Below are 15,623 nucleotides of genomic sequence, written 5' to 3' on the forward strand. Positions count from 1 at the left end.
CTGTAGCTACAACAGAGAGCTCAACACACAGGGTGAAAGGAGGAGCTGCAGCAATGTGCAGTACAACTACAATATGGTGTTTTTTTAAAATATATGTAAACCTATTCTGGTACAACCTGTAAATACAATTATGAACCTGAAAATGGGCATAATATGAGCTCATTAATGTAGATAAGATACTTTTATTTCTGCTCAATGTAATTGTTTTAATTGGGTTTTTTTCTATCTACTCTCTGGCCCAACAAGAGGTAGAAATAAAGACTGTAAATGAGCTTCTTATATTTCCTTTTGCGTGTTTATTTTAAACCATTGCAAACTCTTTTGTTAACCTAAAGCATCGCATGGCAAATCTTGTATACTCTACTGAAACATTTTTCCAAACCAAACTACAGTGTTACCTTTTGGGATTGTGTGTTATACTGACGACTTCTGATATTGGTTTGAGGAGTCTGTCACAGCTATGACACGTCAACCCCGGAGGACAGACAGTAAATAAGATTAAATGAGGTTGGTTATATGCTACATTTCTAAGACTTTATATTAAAGTGGCAAAGGATGGATGTTCATTGCTTAACCAGCATGGCGGTCTGTTTGCTTCAGTCGCAGGTTGTATACATTGGACATGATGTACATCACGGTCATGATTATTCTTTTTCTTTCTAGTTTTACTTTACAGTAGTTTTTAAAGACTGCATGTAAATATATCAAAATTATGGGAATTAATGTTGCGCATTATGCAACATATTTACAATGTATGTTAATGTTCTGAGATAAAGAAAAAAAACTTATTTTAAATCATATTGTTTAATATTGTAAATGATACAACGATATATTTAAATATCACAATGCTGTATTTAAATGTGTTCATTTCATTGTGTATTTTATTTATTTTTGTCGGCCAAAGTCTGGCTCGTATGTCTGGAATCCTTTTAAAGGCGACGCGTCGCTGTCTGCCGCTGCAGAACAGATCAAATGGGGAGAACATTCTCTAAAAATGGTCCCCAAACTTAAGGGCCAGCATAAACTGGCAGGACACACTGCCGTCAGCTCGGACAGAGACTGTACTTCTGAAGGCTGCACTGTCAACTAAAGCGGTGAGTTTAATGTCCGCAGCGGCTCATGTTTTTTTTTTTTTTGTTTTTTTTTTGTAGCCAGCCGTCTGAGCTAGCTAGCAGGCTAACGTCACATCTGTAACGGTATGACTAGAGTCGGAAGCTCTGATGGACTGCAACTGTTTGCTGTCTGAAAGCAGAAAACGACCACCAGCGACATTTTCACAACAACGCCAGTTTGAATTTTCAATCAACAGCTTTGCTTGTAGCTTGCCAACTAAAAGTGTGTTTGTACTCCAGCTGTTGATTTTTCTCATACACTAATACAACACAGCAAGCGAATATAAGTGGTGTGGTGGGGGGCTTTTTCCTGTTCATTATTGACGTGATGTGTTTTTGTTCACTGTAAAATACAAAATTACATTGTTGAAATTAGCTTTTCATAACTATCATTATGTTGTCAAAGAGAAATCAGCTCACGTGTCATGAGTGCAGGGGTAGCCTGATATAACCCACACGGCGCATGACATACAAACATATTCGATGCATAGAACTAAAATTGCAAAAAAATATATACTGTGCAGCGTTTGGGTAACCTGCAGCAAAGGCTGGCTGCACAAAGACACTCTGTGACTGAGATCTAACAAAGAGACTTCAAACAGACACTTGCACAGGGCTGTCTAGTTCTTGACTCTCTCAAGTAGGACTCATTTGCAGTGTATTCTGGGTAAATTAAGAGTGTGTTCTAGTTAACAATGACATCAACTGCTTCCTTGATTGGCAACTGTTCCCTTTGCATTTACCATCTTATGCTACATACTATGTGATACTGGATAAAGATGTGATTACACACTTAATTGCAATATTAATCTTGGGGTCCTTTTACAGGTTGAGAATTAGTCAGGTTGAGTTATGCTTAATAAACCAAATTTGGATAGTTTGAAGAGTCAATCGAACTGGTACATGTGTTATTGAGTGGTGAGATCAGAATTACAGCTTCATGTTTGCTCAAAATTGTCTAGCCTGACAAAATCCAACTTGGACATAACTGGAATTGAATGCATTACTGAGGGGTTGGATTTGATCTACCATCAGTTCTTTGCCAGAACTAAAACTAACCTGCTGGGTTAGGGTTACCTACCAATTGTCAACCCTAGAATAATATCGATATTGAGGTATTTGGTGAAAAATATCGTGGTATCTGATTTTCTCCATATCGCCCAGCCCTAGGTTGTATTATACATACTGAGAGGCGTTTCTAATATTTTGTCCATCCTATTTATATTGGAGTGTAATATAAATAGATTAAAACACTACAACAGCACCACAAACTATAGCCTCCAAAATGATAATAAAGTTTAATCAAAAGCTGCAATAATTAGTTGACTGATCGATCAGTGGATTGATAGATTTATTAATGATTTCTTTTGAGTCATTCTCTATGACAAAAAAAAATGCCCAAATTCTCTGATGGCAGATCCTCCAATGTGAGGATTTCTTATATAATTGTATACTAAATGTTTAAGGGTCTTGGACTGTCGGTTTGATAAAACAAGACATTTAAAGATGTTCAACTCTGGGAAACGAAGTTGAACATTTTTCTCTATTTTCTGATGTTTCATAGTATAAACAATTATGATTGATCAAGAAAATAATCAACAGTAGTGATCAATAAGTAGTTTACACCATCTCAGCATTGATATAGACTCTCTGTTCATGTATATTGGCCATCCATTGACTTACTTGCACCTCACTACGTGCCGGCATTTGTAATGCCCACTTATTCTGCACTTTATGTAGACTTTTGTATTCTGTATTCTTGTACTGTATTGAATGTGAAACTATTTGTTGTCTTGCACGCCTACGCTTGTCTTGGCCAGGTCGCCTATGCAAATGAGAACCTGTTCTCATAGGGCCTACCTGGTTAAATAAAGGTTAAATAAAAAATAAATAAAATAAAAAAAAGAATAATTAGTTTCAGCAGTAATTAACACCTTTATTATTATTATTATTATTATTATTATTATTATTATTTATTTTATAAAAGACAACACACATTAATCAACATTTCTGTAAATGTGCCAGTGTTAGCCAGCCGGCTAATTTTCAACTGTAGTCCTTTGGCCAGATGATTTTAGACCAGAGCAACAGGAAGCAGCAAGACATTAGCACAGGTTAAACTATACAGACAGAAGTCAACAAGACACCATACAGACCGCTAGAGCAACAAATAAGCTTTGTCAGTTAGCCATGCAGCGCTACAGGAAGCAGCAAGACATTAGCACAGTTACACATCAACAGTATCAAAACACAGGACACTGTCCAAAGTGTCCAAAGTGTTTTTTGTTTTTTTTTGCATCCTCCTGATTTCTTTGTTGGATCAACAGATTCAGTTCACATGGATTATCATAAAGGCAACATTCTGGTTTAAAATGGGGGTTAAACGATCCCCAAGAACCATAAAGGTCTGTGATAAGTGCGTAAATGAGAATTGCTGCTAACACGCCCATCCCGCCCGCCGCCATTTTCCCCATGGTAATGGTAATGGTAAGGAACATCATAAATCATATAACAAAAACGACCTACTTTAACAAACTGCGAGTATCTTGCTTACTGTATTTTAGGATTTTTAAAATACCCTGAATTCACAAAGCACGTACTAAGTAAAGATTAGTTGACAATGGCAAAAAAAAAAAAGTAATTTAACTGCCAAAACTGGGAGTCATGAAAGTGTTTCTACCACCTAGATGCAGTCCCTGCCCATGGAAGTGGGAAGCAGCAGCAGCTCTGCTCCCAGCGACACATCTGGCCCGGTGGTGCAGGTGTGCTTCCCCAGCGCTCAGGCCTCGGTGCTGGACAGCCTCAACCGGCAGAGGGAAGACGGCCGGCTATGCGACCTCTCCATCCACGTCCAGGGACAAGTGTTCAAGGCCCACCGCTGCGTCCTGGCCGCCTCCTCACCTTACTTCCATGACCAGGTGGGAGTGTTATGCTGCTGATGTTTTTTAATCAGCATGAGCACATAAAAAAAAGCTACATGGAGTCATATTCATTAATTTCTGATCTGGACCATGTATAAAATGTTACCCTAAAATCAGTGGTGTAGTCTAATGTATTGTAGTGGGTATACTGTATATGTATGGGCCTATATATATGGGCCAGGATGGGCCTGGGGGGGGGGGGCATATCATAGTAGGGGGTTTGGTGTCCTCCCCCAGGAAAATTTTGAGCGTCAGACTTCTTTTCCTGCATAATGATACACTTTTATGCACCAATTTCCGGTGGAAATACCTTTATTTAGCCTATACGAAGAAAAAAAAACACAGATGACAATTCAAAATATATCAAAATTATAATGGAAAGTATGTTGTTACATGCCATTGCAAATTTTTAAGTGGGTATATGGAACTCCTGGATCTTTCTTAGTGGGTTTACTGCGTATACCTGCGTATCATGTAGACTACACCACTGCCTAAAATCAGATTTAGAGGCATGCAAACCGCTTCTACTACATGCAGCTTGTATATGAGAAATGATATTGAATTGTGCAGCAGCTGTCTCAATTTTAGGACCTATGACAGTTTGGTTTAGCCAGACCGAGCATAGAGGATTTTGAGACACAATAATGGATATGACTAGGGATTCAAAGGGAGTTAGTTGGCTTGATTAGTCTTTGTGGATGCATCACACTTCGTCAACACTCGGTATTTAATGCAACCAAAAATGTGTTGGAAAAATCAGGGAGAGTGAAGTCGTTAAAACTACATTTAACACATTTCTGACATCGCTGCCAATTTATATTATCAGGTATAGGTGACATCATTTTCATTTTTTTCACAAGTTTATTATACTAGATCTACAAGATCTAAGTTGTATGTCTCTTTAAAAGAGGAGTAAATATACATTGTAAATGATGGTCATAAATACTTTATTGCTGCAAAACGCAAGTTTAGATGTGCCAGAGACATAAAATCTGTGTATAATGGGTGTAAAATGATCTGCTTATTATTATTTCTTTGGAAGAAAATGAATAAAGAGCATAGTCTAATAGATATGAAGAGTCATTCAGATTAATCAGATAAAAGAACAAATTTAGAACTGAGAAAAAAAAGGCCTGCAGCGTGACAGCAGCTCCACACAGACACTTCAATTATGTGTCTGTATTTCTTGTTTTTTTATGTTTTAATTATTCTGTTCCAAGAAGGTGTTACTCAAACTGCCAAAGACCAGTTTTACTGACACTTGGTGGGAGGTTGTTTCAGACCCCAGTTACCTGTCTGAGGGGCTGGCAAACAGATTTACAATTTACAAATACTTCGTTACTGTACTTAAGTAGAATTTTCACGTATCTGTACTTTACTTCGTTACTTTTACCCCACTACATTTCCCCCTAAGCATCTTAGTTACTCGTTACTACAAAATAAAAGAAGTTTGGCGAATCATTGCTCCTAAATTGCCAAGATAATACATGCTCCATTCCAGTTGGTGATGTGATGCCTGTTTGTTGCCAAGCGGCAAAAAAACAACAACCATAGGCCAAAACTAAAGACGAAGAGGAGGAAGCATAATGACTGATAGTGTCATGGAAGCACCTGGTGCAGGCTCTGCCGCCATGGTAACAGACAATGACCACCCCGACGACAGTGGTGATGAAGAGAACGTTACACACCTTTGGCCATAAAGTTCATAATCAAAGTTTTTTTTTTACTTTTACTTCTAATACTTAAGTACATTTAATATCAGAAAATTGCTGTAAAAATCAGATACTTTAAGACTTTTACTCAAGTAATATTCTAAACGGAGACTTTCTACCAAAGTCATTTTCTTGTAAGATACTTGTACTTTTACTCAAGTATTGCTTTCGAGTACTTCATACAAAACTGTTGTGATGTATCATTGTGTCCTTCCCCAGGTACTACTGAAGAACATGTCCACGGTCTCCATCCCGGCGCTAATGGACCCGCTGGCATTTGAGAGCGTGCTGAGCTGCGCCTACACCGGTCAGCTCCGGATGCTGCGCGAGGACATCGTCAACTACCTCACGGTGGGCAGCGTCCTGCAGATGTGGCACATCGTGGACAAATGCACCGAGCTGCTGAGGGAGGGCCGGGCTGCAGCGGGAGGAGGGAGCAGTGGAGGAGGAGGAGGAGGAGGAGGAGGAGGCGGCGGCGGTGTCCAGGGTGAAGCCAGTGTCGGAGGAGGAGGTGGAGGCTCAGCTAACCTCGGATGCAGCAGCAGCAATGGTGACGGTGTGGCAGGCGGCGGTATCGGAGCTGGAAGTGATGGTGATGGGGTTGTCGGAGGAGGTCATTCCCAGGTGGTGGGGTCCAACGAGCCCCAGCATGGCCCCCAACCCCCCAGCCGGCCCTCAGTGAGTGAGAGCCAGTCTCCCAGCAGCACCAACTACTTCAGCCCCAGGGACGGGAGCAGCTTTGGAGGAAGCGGTGTGGCCGCAGCGGGGGCTTCGGTGGACGGGGGCGGGGCTAGCAACACCCCCAGCTACTGCACCCCATCAGGAGGGGAGGAAGCCTTCCTTATTGAGGAAGAGGAGGAGGAAGTAGAGGAGGAAGAGGAGGAGGAGGTGGTGCTGTACCACCACCAGAGGAAGAGAGGAAGAGGAGGAGGAGGCAGCGGGAGGAGGAAGAAAATGAGCTCAGCGTCAGAGCAGGAAGTTGGGGTCAGCGACAGCTTTGGCGTGTCCTCCTATCAGGTGTGAGCAACCCACACTAACACAAAAGTTGTATTTTCATGAACCTGCAGTTATTTCAAAGATCAACTTTGTTTTTATATTTAATATTTTTTCCAGTCAATAATTGATGTACAGTATTTTCATCAGCATTGTCATGAGCAGAACATAAAGTCATAAAGCAACTTCCTAAAGATGAAACTCACTGTATTTTGTTTTTGTTTTCCAATTGGCAATGTAAAAAGTAAAAGGAGATTATGTATTATTTAGACAGAGGTTATTTATTGTATTATTATTATTTTGATTTTAAGCCAGCAGGAGCTCTGTTTTGACACGAGGAAGATTCTGAAAGTACGCAAGTTTTCACTGACAACAAAGACTCGATGTCCCTCATTTACTGTATTATAACGTGAAATGTCTCATTTGAAAGGACGGGGAGGACTCGGCGTTGCCGCTGCTGAAGCGTCCCACCTACAGCCAGCCCAGCATCATGCCGCGCAAACAGTGGGTGGTGGTGAAAACCGAACGCATGGAGGACGACGACCTCATCGTAGTGTCCGGGGAGGAGGGAGGAGAAGACGAGGAGGACGAGGATGAGAGGGAGATGGAGCTGGCCAGAGAGAGGGAGAGAAGCGACTTCAACATCTCCAACGTTAGGAGCCTTTCAGGCGATCTGGGAGGCCGAGCTGAGAACGACCTGGACTCACAGGTGAGCTGAAGCCTGTTTTAAAGGGTTTTCATGTGATTATCACATCTTTCTACAGTAAATATTGTGATAGCAGCAAGTTTTTGTTTGTAGAAAAATGAGACAGACCCGGTGCAAACTGATGCTTTCTACCACCACCAGGGAGCGCCAATGTTGCATAATTTCAAATTGTACACAAATAGTTTGAAACAGTTTCTTTCTTAAAACCCTTGTGTTGACTTCGGGTCACATTGACCCGTTTTAAATTTTTGTTTTATATCAGAAAATATGTGACGTAGAAATAAGTGCTGAAGACTGTTCAATTGTTCATAAGATTGTGTTCGGCATTATCCTTCACCAGGAGAGAAAGGTCTTTACAAGAGGGGAATGAAAATGTGGACTGAAGTGAAAAATGTACTCATTTCGAGTTTACTGAGTTTTGTGTTTAACTGTGAATTTTTGTCTATTTGTGTGTTTGATCCCTGCTGTGAAATATTTGTATGTTTTGTATACGTGGAAAACATATATGTGGGGCGCCTGGTTAGCTCACCTGGTAGAGCGGGCGCCCATATATAGAGGTTTACTTCTCGGCGCCGCGGGTTCGGCTCCGACCTGTGGCCCTTTGCTGCGTGTCGTTCCCTCTCTCTCTCCCCTTTCAAGTCTAGGCTGTCATTTGCAAATAAAGGCCTAAAATGCCACACACAAAAAAAACAAACATATATGTGAGATGTTAAATGCTAATGGGACAATGCTGAATGGAATCAATTGAAAAAAAAAAAAAAAAAAAAAAAAAAACGCTGAAAATGTGTAGAAGAAAAATTTTAAATGTTGGAAAAAGCAAAAACAAACTGAAAAAAAAGCGTCAAAAACGTCGAAAAAAAAGTGTGTTTTTTCAAGGTTGACGGGAAGACAACACAAGGGTTAAACTGAAATACAGCAGTCTGAACCTGGGTGATGTGCAAAAGAAATATATATATATATTTTTTTAAATTTGTGCTGCTGTTGCTGTGCTCCCCCTTGTTTTTCTTCTCCCTCTCTACCTATCTCAGGTGCTCCTGATTCGGCCATTAGTGGGTGGCTCCTCCTCCTGTACATAAGGAAGGCTGGGAGACGGAGATCTCTCCCTGTCAGACTGAAGCAGCCCTTGCACTAGTGTGTCTGTTCCTGTTGCTTTCTTTCTGTTGTTTTTATTTCTTTTGAGGATGAAGGTCTGGTAGTGTAGTTTTCACAGCTTTGTTTCTTTGTTAATTTAGAGACTATTTTGATAGTTTAGGGGGGGGGAGTTCTGGGTCTCAACAGCCCTTTGTGGGTTGTCCCGGGCCTTTTCCCTTCTTTTTTTTTTTTTTTTTGCCAGACCACCAGACTCCTAGCCTGGTTGTCACCAGACCCTTCTCAGTTGTAACTGTGAGTGGGTCTGGGGAAGGTTCATTCACAGCCCATTTCCAAAGGGGCGTCACCAACGGACGTTGCTCAAATGCCTCTGGGCGCAATTGGATAGTCCTTCAACCAATCAGAGCGATGAAGGAGATGACGTATGCAGAGAAACGGAAAACATCTCAACCAGCGAGCATGTTGCGCTATTGTCATCATGTAAAGCCCGCCTCAACGGTTGTGATTGGTGCCTCGATTTGGAAAAATTGGAAATGGGCTCTTGGCCAGACGGACTTGCAGAGCAAATCTCAAATTTGCCGGAAGTTCGTCAGGGTTTTCCCAGGCTACCAGACTCCCATAGTTTTGGTTAAATTTATTATTATTTTATGTGAATAAATTTAATTTATTTTAACTAATCTTCGGGAATGGTGTCCTTTAATATGTTGACGGTTACAGTTGACTTGAGTTTTTCTGGTGTGGCCGTAACAGCAGCATATTAGACTTGCACTGCACATTGTCTGTCCAACATGCAGGTTTTGAGGACTCTGTGCGGTTCTATAGAGAAGTCTGTGTAAAATCCCTGAAAAGTATTTCTAAATCACTAGTTTGAAATTTTGCAAATTGTCCTGATGCAGCAAAATCCCGGCATTTTGCATTAATCACAGATCTAAAACCAGATTCTCTGTCTGTCGCCAGGTGGACTACTGCCATTCTTCAGAAGACTACCTCAAGTTCGAAGGCAGTTTAATGGACCAGACTTTAGTGCAGCACCTTCATGACAGTGCAGCAGGTCAGAGCCAGAGCGCTAACCGTGCTGTTTCAGCGCTGCTGGGCCAGGTTCAGTCTGCAGCCTCGGCCCGGGCCCAGCTCTTCCCCCTGGACATGCAGGGGAACCAGATCCTCCTCTACAGCCAGGCGTCCGGACTCTCTCTGGACGCCGCCGCCCCTCCCCTGGGGATGGCAGGCGCCATGATGGGAGGAGCCTCTTTCAAAGGTCCCGGTCTGGAGCACGGTGCGGTCCACCTCTCGGCCCAGGGCGGCTTGGGAGCCGACGGCATGGACAGTGGGGGGATTGGAGGTGGAAGTGGTGGAGGTAACAGCGCTGGGGGTTCTGGGAAAGTGTTCATGTGCCACTGTGGTAAGACCTTTACCCACAAGAGCATGAGGGACCGCCACATTAACATGCACCTAGACCTGAGGCCTTTCCACTGCCCCGTCTGCGCCAAGAAGTTCAAGATGAAGCATCACCTCACGGAGCACATGAAGACGCACACGGGCCTCAAGCCGTACGACTGCCTGGGCTGCGGCAAGAAGTTCATGTGGCGCGACAGCTTCATGAGGCACCGCTCGCACTGTGAGAGGCGCAGCGGGCTGGGAGAGAGCGGAGAAGGCGGGAGCAGCGGCGGCGAGGGAGGGAGAAGAGGAGGAGGTGAGGATGGCCCAGATTTGATTTCCTCCCCTCACCTCCTCCTGTCTGCAGGTGAGGGAGGACAGGGCAGTATTCTGGGCGGAGGAGGGAGAGGAGGAGTGTCAGTTTCTTCTCCACATCTCTCCGGCGCTGTCATGTCACCGCAGCACACCGGCGTCTCAGCCACGGGAAGTAGCAGCAGTAACAACAGTGTGATTAACAGCATGGCCGCCGCAGGGTCGCTTCTAGGAGTCGTCTCCCAGAGTCCCGGTCAGGGATCTGGGATGTTTGCTGGTCTAGGTTTAGGTCGAAGTGTGTGTGATGAAGACGTGTGTGAAGTCAGTGCCAATGACAGTAGCGTGACTTAATGCAGAAGTGTGTGTTATGTCCAACGGGTGCCTCTTTCTCAGCAAACAGTCGTGCTTCTCGTTCCTGCTGCTGTTTTTACAATAAAGTAAACTTGGAAGAAGCTCTTCTGAAACACTATAACTGCCAACACTCAGCATTTCAAGCAGGAAGTGTGTACTTTGTCAAGAGTGGGGGGAAAAAGGCAAAGCTCCCGTTGGACACACACGCTGAAGAACCTGTAAGTATTTAACAGAAAAAAAGGGTTCTTAAAGCCGTGAGGTCATGCTGATGCCATCTCTAATCATCCATAAATATTTTGGAAACATGCCTCCTAAAAGTGGCCTCATTAAAAATGGACCTTTTGTCTCAGTGAGTAAGCTATCGTTTTAAAGTATCCGAGATGTTATAGTCGAGATTATAGTTTTTGGTTTTGTTGGAGACTGCTATGCGCGTCGAGAGGAAACCAAAAATGAAGAGACAGTGCTTCACTAACTGTTGCTTTCTGTGACAACATTATATGGCTGTTCTAAATTGCTGTGATTTTCTGCAGTATTGAATTGTAATGTATCACTGTCATGTGATTAGAAAAACACAAATCTGCAAGATAAAATGTACTCAACACATAATTCATAGTCCAACTAAGAAAAAATGTATCTAAAGTTGCAGATTTGTGTTTTTTTCTTCCTTACTGCATCTAGCAGTAGTGCAACAACTTTTCCTCAGTGTCCCACGTAACAGACTTACTGTCAGCACTGCCATGTTGATTTAGATGATACTACGGTGCTGCTTTGCCTGTAGCCCGAGCTGGATTATTACAGTAAAGGCACAATCATTTATCCTCATCACACGTGAACCCTGATAGATCCCAGACAGATGTTTACCAGACAGGAACAAGTTTTGTCTTTTTGCTGCTTATTTACCTTCTGTTTTCAAAACGTAAAGGTCCATTATGTAATATATTTACTGTATTTAATCAAAAAAATACCAAAATATGTCATCAGATATTGAGGAAACATGCTAAGTTGAAATACTATCTTCTATGACAATGCTAAAGACAGTATTTTCTTCTTTAGAAATTTCCATTGTGGAACGGAATGTTGAAACGCAAACACGCAAAAACAACGGGCTGCAGCGGAGGCAGCAGCAACTAAACTACCTGGATTAACAGAGTTATAGTCATTCTACCCAACCTAAAAAAAACTCGGCATTTTCTAAACAGTTGCATGACTAGAAACGTGGTAAAAAACCTGAGTAAATATTGGAGATGCATTTAAGAGATGGAGACAGATTAGAGCCCAAAAGGATGCCCACTTGGCTAATTTTCCTCCTTAACAGGTAAGCATTGAGCTTCATTAATTTCTATCACGGCTAACATAGCAGGAATGGGCATTTTCAGTTATTTCAACATTAATGTGCTCGCATTAAATTATATAGAGTAACGTTAGTCGAGGTAGTTACTCGCAAAAAAGTGAGACCCCACCGGTGAAGTGATCCCGACTGGTGCTAACGCCGCTATGCTAACACGCTAACCGCTAACGTTACCGGAGGACCAGGCAGGCGGGCCAGCCACGGCTGCTTACAACCACCGTGACGGACGGACGTATGACAGAAACCGCAAGTTTAACTTCCTCATAATGGAAACATGCAATAAAAAATTGGTAAAACAGCCGTGTAGCCTGAATTGTTGGTTTGGGACACAATTTATGTTCTCTACAGGTCACTCTGCAATGTAACTATGCTATCTTATGGAATATTATTGTAGCTAACGTTACCATCGCCAGACTTAAGGTGATGTTGTACAGTAAAATGATTTCCTCTTTGTTACAAACTGGCATGCAAACATAATGTGTAATATACAGTGTATAGCCACGCTGTATATAACGGTTCTAGAAAGTAGTAGTACTGAAAATCTCCCCACCGTAGCCGACAGGCGGTGACTGAGACATGGGCTGTTGCATTGACGTTTGGCCGAGAAAGGGTGGCTGTCGGTCGGGCACAAAGCTCCGCAATGTCACGGTCTTTTGCCACCTGGCAAGCCCGTGAACTTCGACGCTGGGGCAAGAGTGTAGAGGAGAGTCCGGTGCACTAACTATTTCAAACGCTAGCTGTCAGTATTACATATTGGACCTTTAATGTTTTGTTGTTGAAGTAGCAAAAGATGAAATTGTCAAACTATTTTTCAATATCGTTCAACCCTACACAAACACGACCTGTAACTGATAAGCTGCAGAAGTTCCCCTCTGGAGCTTTTAAAGCATGTAGGTGATTATTGATTAATCCTTTCAGCAGTAGAAGTAGAAAGTAGAATGCTTTCAGTTTTGCTGCTGTTACCTGCTTTCACTTTCTTGTTATTCACAGAGTTCTCGTGCTTTGAGAAGTATATTATTACTGTAAATATATAGAAATATATGTCCTTTAATCATCAGACTTAGAACAAATACTAACTTGTAATACTGATGCGTTTGCTGCCGTTTGATCTACTTTGGAATGAGTTAATCAGTTGTAGAGAAAGTATTTGAAAGTGTTCTGCACTGGGTTCCCCCAAACATCATAATAACCTCCAGTGTATCTCCTTGACAATGATGGAACAAGGTGGTCTTATCTAAGCTATACAGTGTATAGTGTGTTTACAAGTGTACCTCCTCTGAACGGTTGACAGAATAGAAGTTATGGGCCACAATGAAAAGAAAACCTAATTTCTCAGTAGCTGTTATGCCACATATTTCATTTACTTTATTTTTGTGGAATTATTTGTCTTTGGATTCAGATATTTTCCACCGGTGGATTTTTATTTCTGCAATCATTCTCAAAGCATCATTGAGTCATGCAGGTCCTCACCTCCCAAAAGTTTGTAAATGTTGAGAGACGTTGTTTCTTCATTGAAATTAGAGAAAAGCATCGTTTCCCTCTCTGTTCACATTAATCAGCGGCGGTGGTTTTGGTTTTGGCCTCACACCTGTTCCTGTTTTGGTCCCAGATGTGAATGCGTTAATAGTGCAAATACTTAAGTTTAAAACATTGGCTAAACATTGGTTTGGTTCAAATAAATCTAAGTTTTCTGAGACGTCCAGATCGATAGATGAAGATTTCAGGTAGAGTTAAGGTCAGCAATGTTTTGATTTCACTTTTTGGAACTGTCCGATTCCAGGAAAATGCCTAAGTAAATATCTGACTTGTCAAACATCCTGAAGATGTATTATCAGTAGTAGTTTTGGTAATCATAAACTACCAATTGATTTTTTTTAAATAAAGTGTTACTTTTAGTTCTAGTAAGTTGCAAAGGACACTAGTCATTATTTTAGACACACGCACATATATATATATATATATATATATATATATATATGTGTGTGTGTGTGTGTGTGTATATATATATATATATATATATATATATATATATATATATATATATATATATATATATATGTGTGTGTGTGTGTGTGTGTATATATATATATATATATATATATATATATATATATATATATATATATATATATATATTATTTTAAAGATTATTTTTTGGGCATTTTTAGGCCTTTATTGACAGGACAGCTGAAGAAATGAAAGAGGAGAGAGAGGAGGAATGACATGCAGCAAAGGGCTGCAGGTCGGAGTCAAACCCAGGCCTGCTGCGTCGAGGAGTAAACCTCTATATATGGGCGCCCGCTCTACCAACTGAGCTATCCGGGCGCCCTATTTTAGACATGTTTTAAACATTTCATTTGATAGTCGTGTTAATCATAATGATAATACTAATACTATATACTACTACAGATAATATGAGTTACTTGTGGGATCTCAGGACTTGGAATTGCATCGTTGTTCTCTCACAATAAAACAAAAATGAACTTGCTCTCAAGATGCCAAATTGAAATGCAGGTTGATCTGTCCACTTTGAGCCTGACAGGAATGTTGCGTCATAGTTTCTCTTCAAGTACCATATTCTCTTCTGGGCCCTGCTGTTGTTAAAATACATTTTGAGTTCTGTGCTGTATCCATACTGGGACCATACTGAACATCAACCAACTACTGGTACACAGTGTAGATACTTTCTGCTTTGGTTTTTCCATTTGTACACTCAGTTAGGTTCTGCTTGTATAGGAGGTTGTACTTGTTGCCATACCAACATTTTTGTCAAACAGGTTCAGGTGCCTTACCAGTACGTTGACTTACTTGCTCAACACTTATTTCTATTTGTGCTAATCTAATGTTACAATGAAAACAACACATAACAGCCTAGAAGTAACACGATTTAAAACAAATGTATACAGGTGTTGTAAAGTATCTTTGTACCACGGAGTTCTTGTTACCTAGTATTGGGACACTCTAAACATAGTTCAACAGTTTAACCACCATTATCTATGTGTGCAGAATATATTAAACTGGAGGTAACCATAGCAACAACACTAATGCTCTACACTAGTTCAGTGTGTCAGTGTAGCTGCAGCACAGGACAGTTTGTGGTGGAAGAATTATTATGACATGTCATGCATGACCTCTTAGACATTTTTACCTGCCTACGTAGAGCAAAGAGATAAAGGATCGGAATGTTTTACCTTCTGTGAAGGCCGGGTTTGGACATTTTTATATGCAGGTTTTGGAGCGCTGACTAAATGAAAGGACTTGTTAGCTTTTGTATGTGTTCGATGATCTGTGAAGTGTGACCTCAAGTGTTTCCTCTACGACTGCTTCAGTCGCGTTAGTTTGCTCCTCTGCTGAACAGCTAGAGAGAAAACACTGGATGTAAAAGCAGGGGATGTAAGTGAACAAGATGAGCACATTTATTTTTATGTTTGTATTCCTCAACAAACCAAACACATGAAGAGACAGAGGCGTTTTGTGTTCAGAGAAGGCTCAGTCGGAAACATGTGAACTCTTGGTCGCTACTTGTGAAACCAGTGTGATTTCTAAGCAATGGAAGACAGAATCAGTTCTACTTTTTACACCCAGTAGTTGAAGACGTCTCCTCTAGTCAGCCCTGATGTCAGATTCTGTTATGAATTAAAATTCCTCAAATAATCAATAAACCTCAACAACACTTGATGGAAAGTATACAAAACCATATATATA

At 41.3% G+C, this 15,623-nt stretch overlaps 1 protein-coding gene and 1 long non-coding RNA gene across 3 annotated transcripts in view; one reads left to right on the forward strand and one right to left on the reverse strand.

The window, feature by feature from the left end:
* The window catches only part of LOC116047070, a 22,721-nt gene extending 14,985 nt beyond the window's left edge, over positions 1-7,736 (reverse strand). Inside the window, exons 1-2 of the long non-coding RNA XR_004104308.2 lie at positions 7,635-7,736; positions 1,196-1,202 (exon numbers count right to left, since the gene is read on the reverse strand). This is a non-coding gene — a long non-coding RNA (uncharacterized LOC116047070). The remainder of the gene's footprint in view (positions 1-1,195; positions 1,203-7,634) is intronic.
* zbtb22b (zinc finger and BTB domain containing 22b) lies at positions 62-11,788 on the forward strand. 2 transcript variants are annotated; one of them, XM_031295560.2, is made up of 5 exons: positions 62-1,094; positions 3,800-4,030; positions 5,965-6,762; positions 7,169-7,447; positions 9,491-11,788. In XM_031295560.2, the coding sequence occupies exons 2-5, from the start codon at positions 3,800-3,802 to the stop codon at positions 10,568-10,570; spliced, it is 2,388 nt and encodes a 795-aa protein (XP_031151420.1). In that variant the 5' UTR covers positions 62-1,094; the 3' UTR covers positions 10,571-11,788. The 2 variants fall into 2 exon arrangements, with proteins under 2 accessions (XP_031151420.1, XP_031151422.1); XM_031295562.2 differs by having other exon boundaries at positions 3,806-4,030.
* Positions 11,789-15,623: the final 3,835 nt, after the last annotated feature.

This window comes from Sander lucioperca, chromosome 14, assembly GCF_008315115.2.
Source record: "Sander lucioperca isolate FBNREF2018 chromosome 14, SLUC_FBN_1.2, whole genome shotgun sequence".
Taxonomy (NCBI): Eukaryota; Metazoa; Chordata; class Actinopteri; order Perciformes; family Percidae; genus Sander; species Sander lucioperca.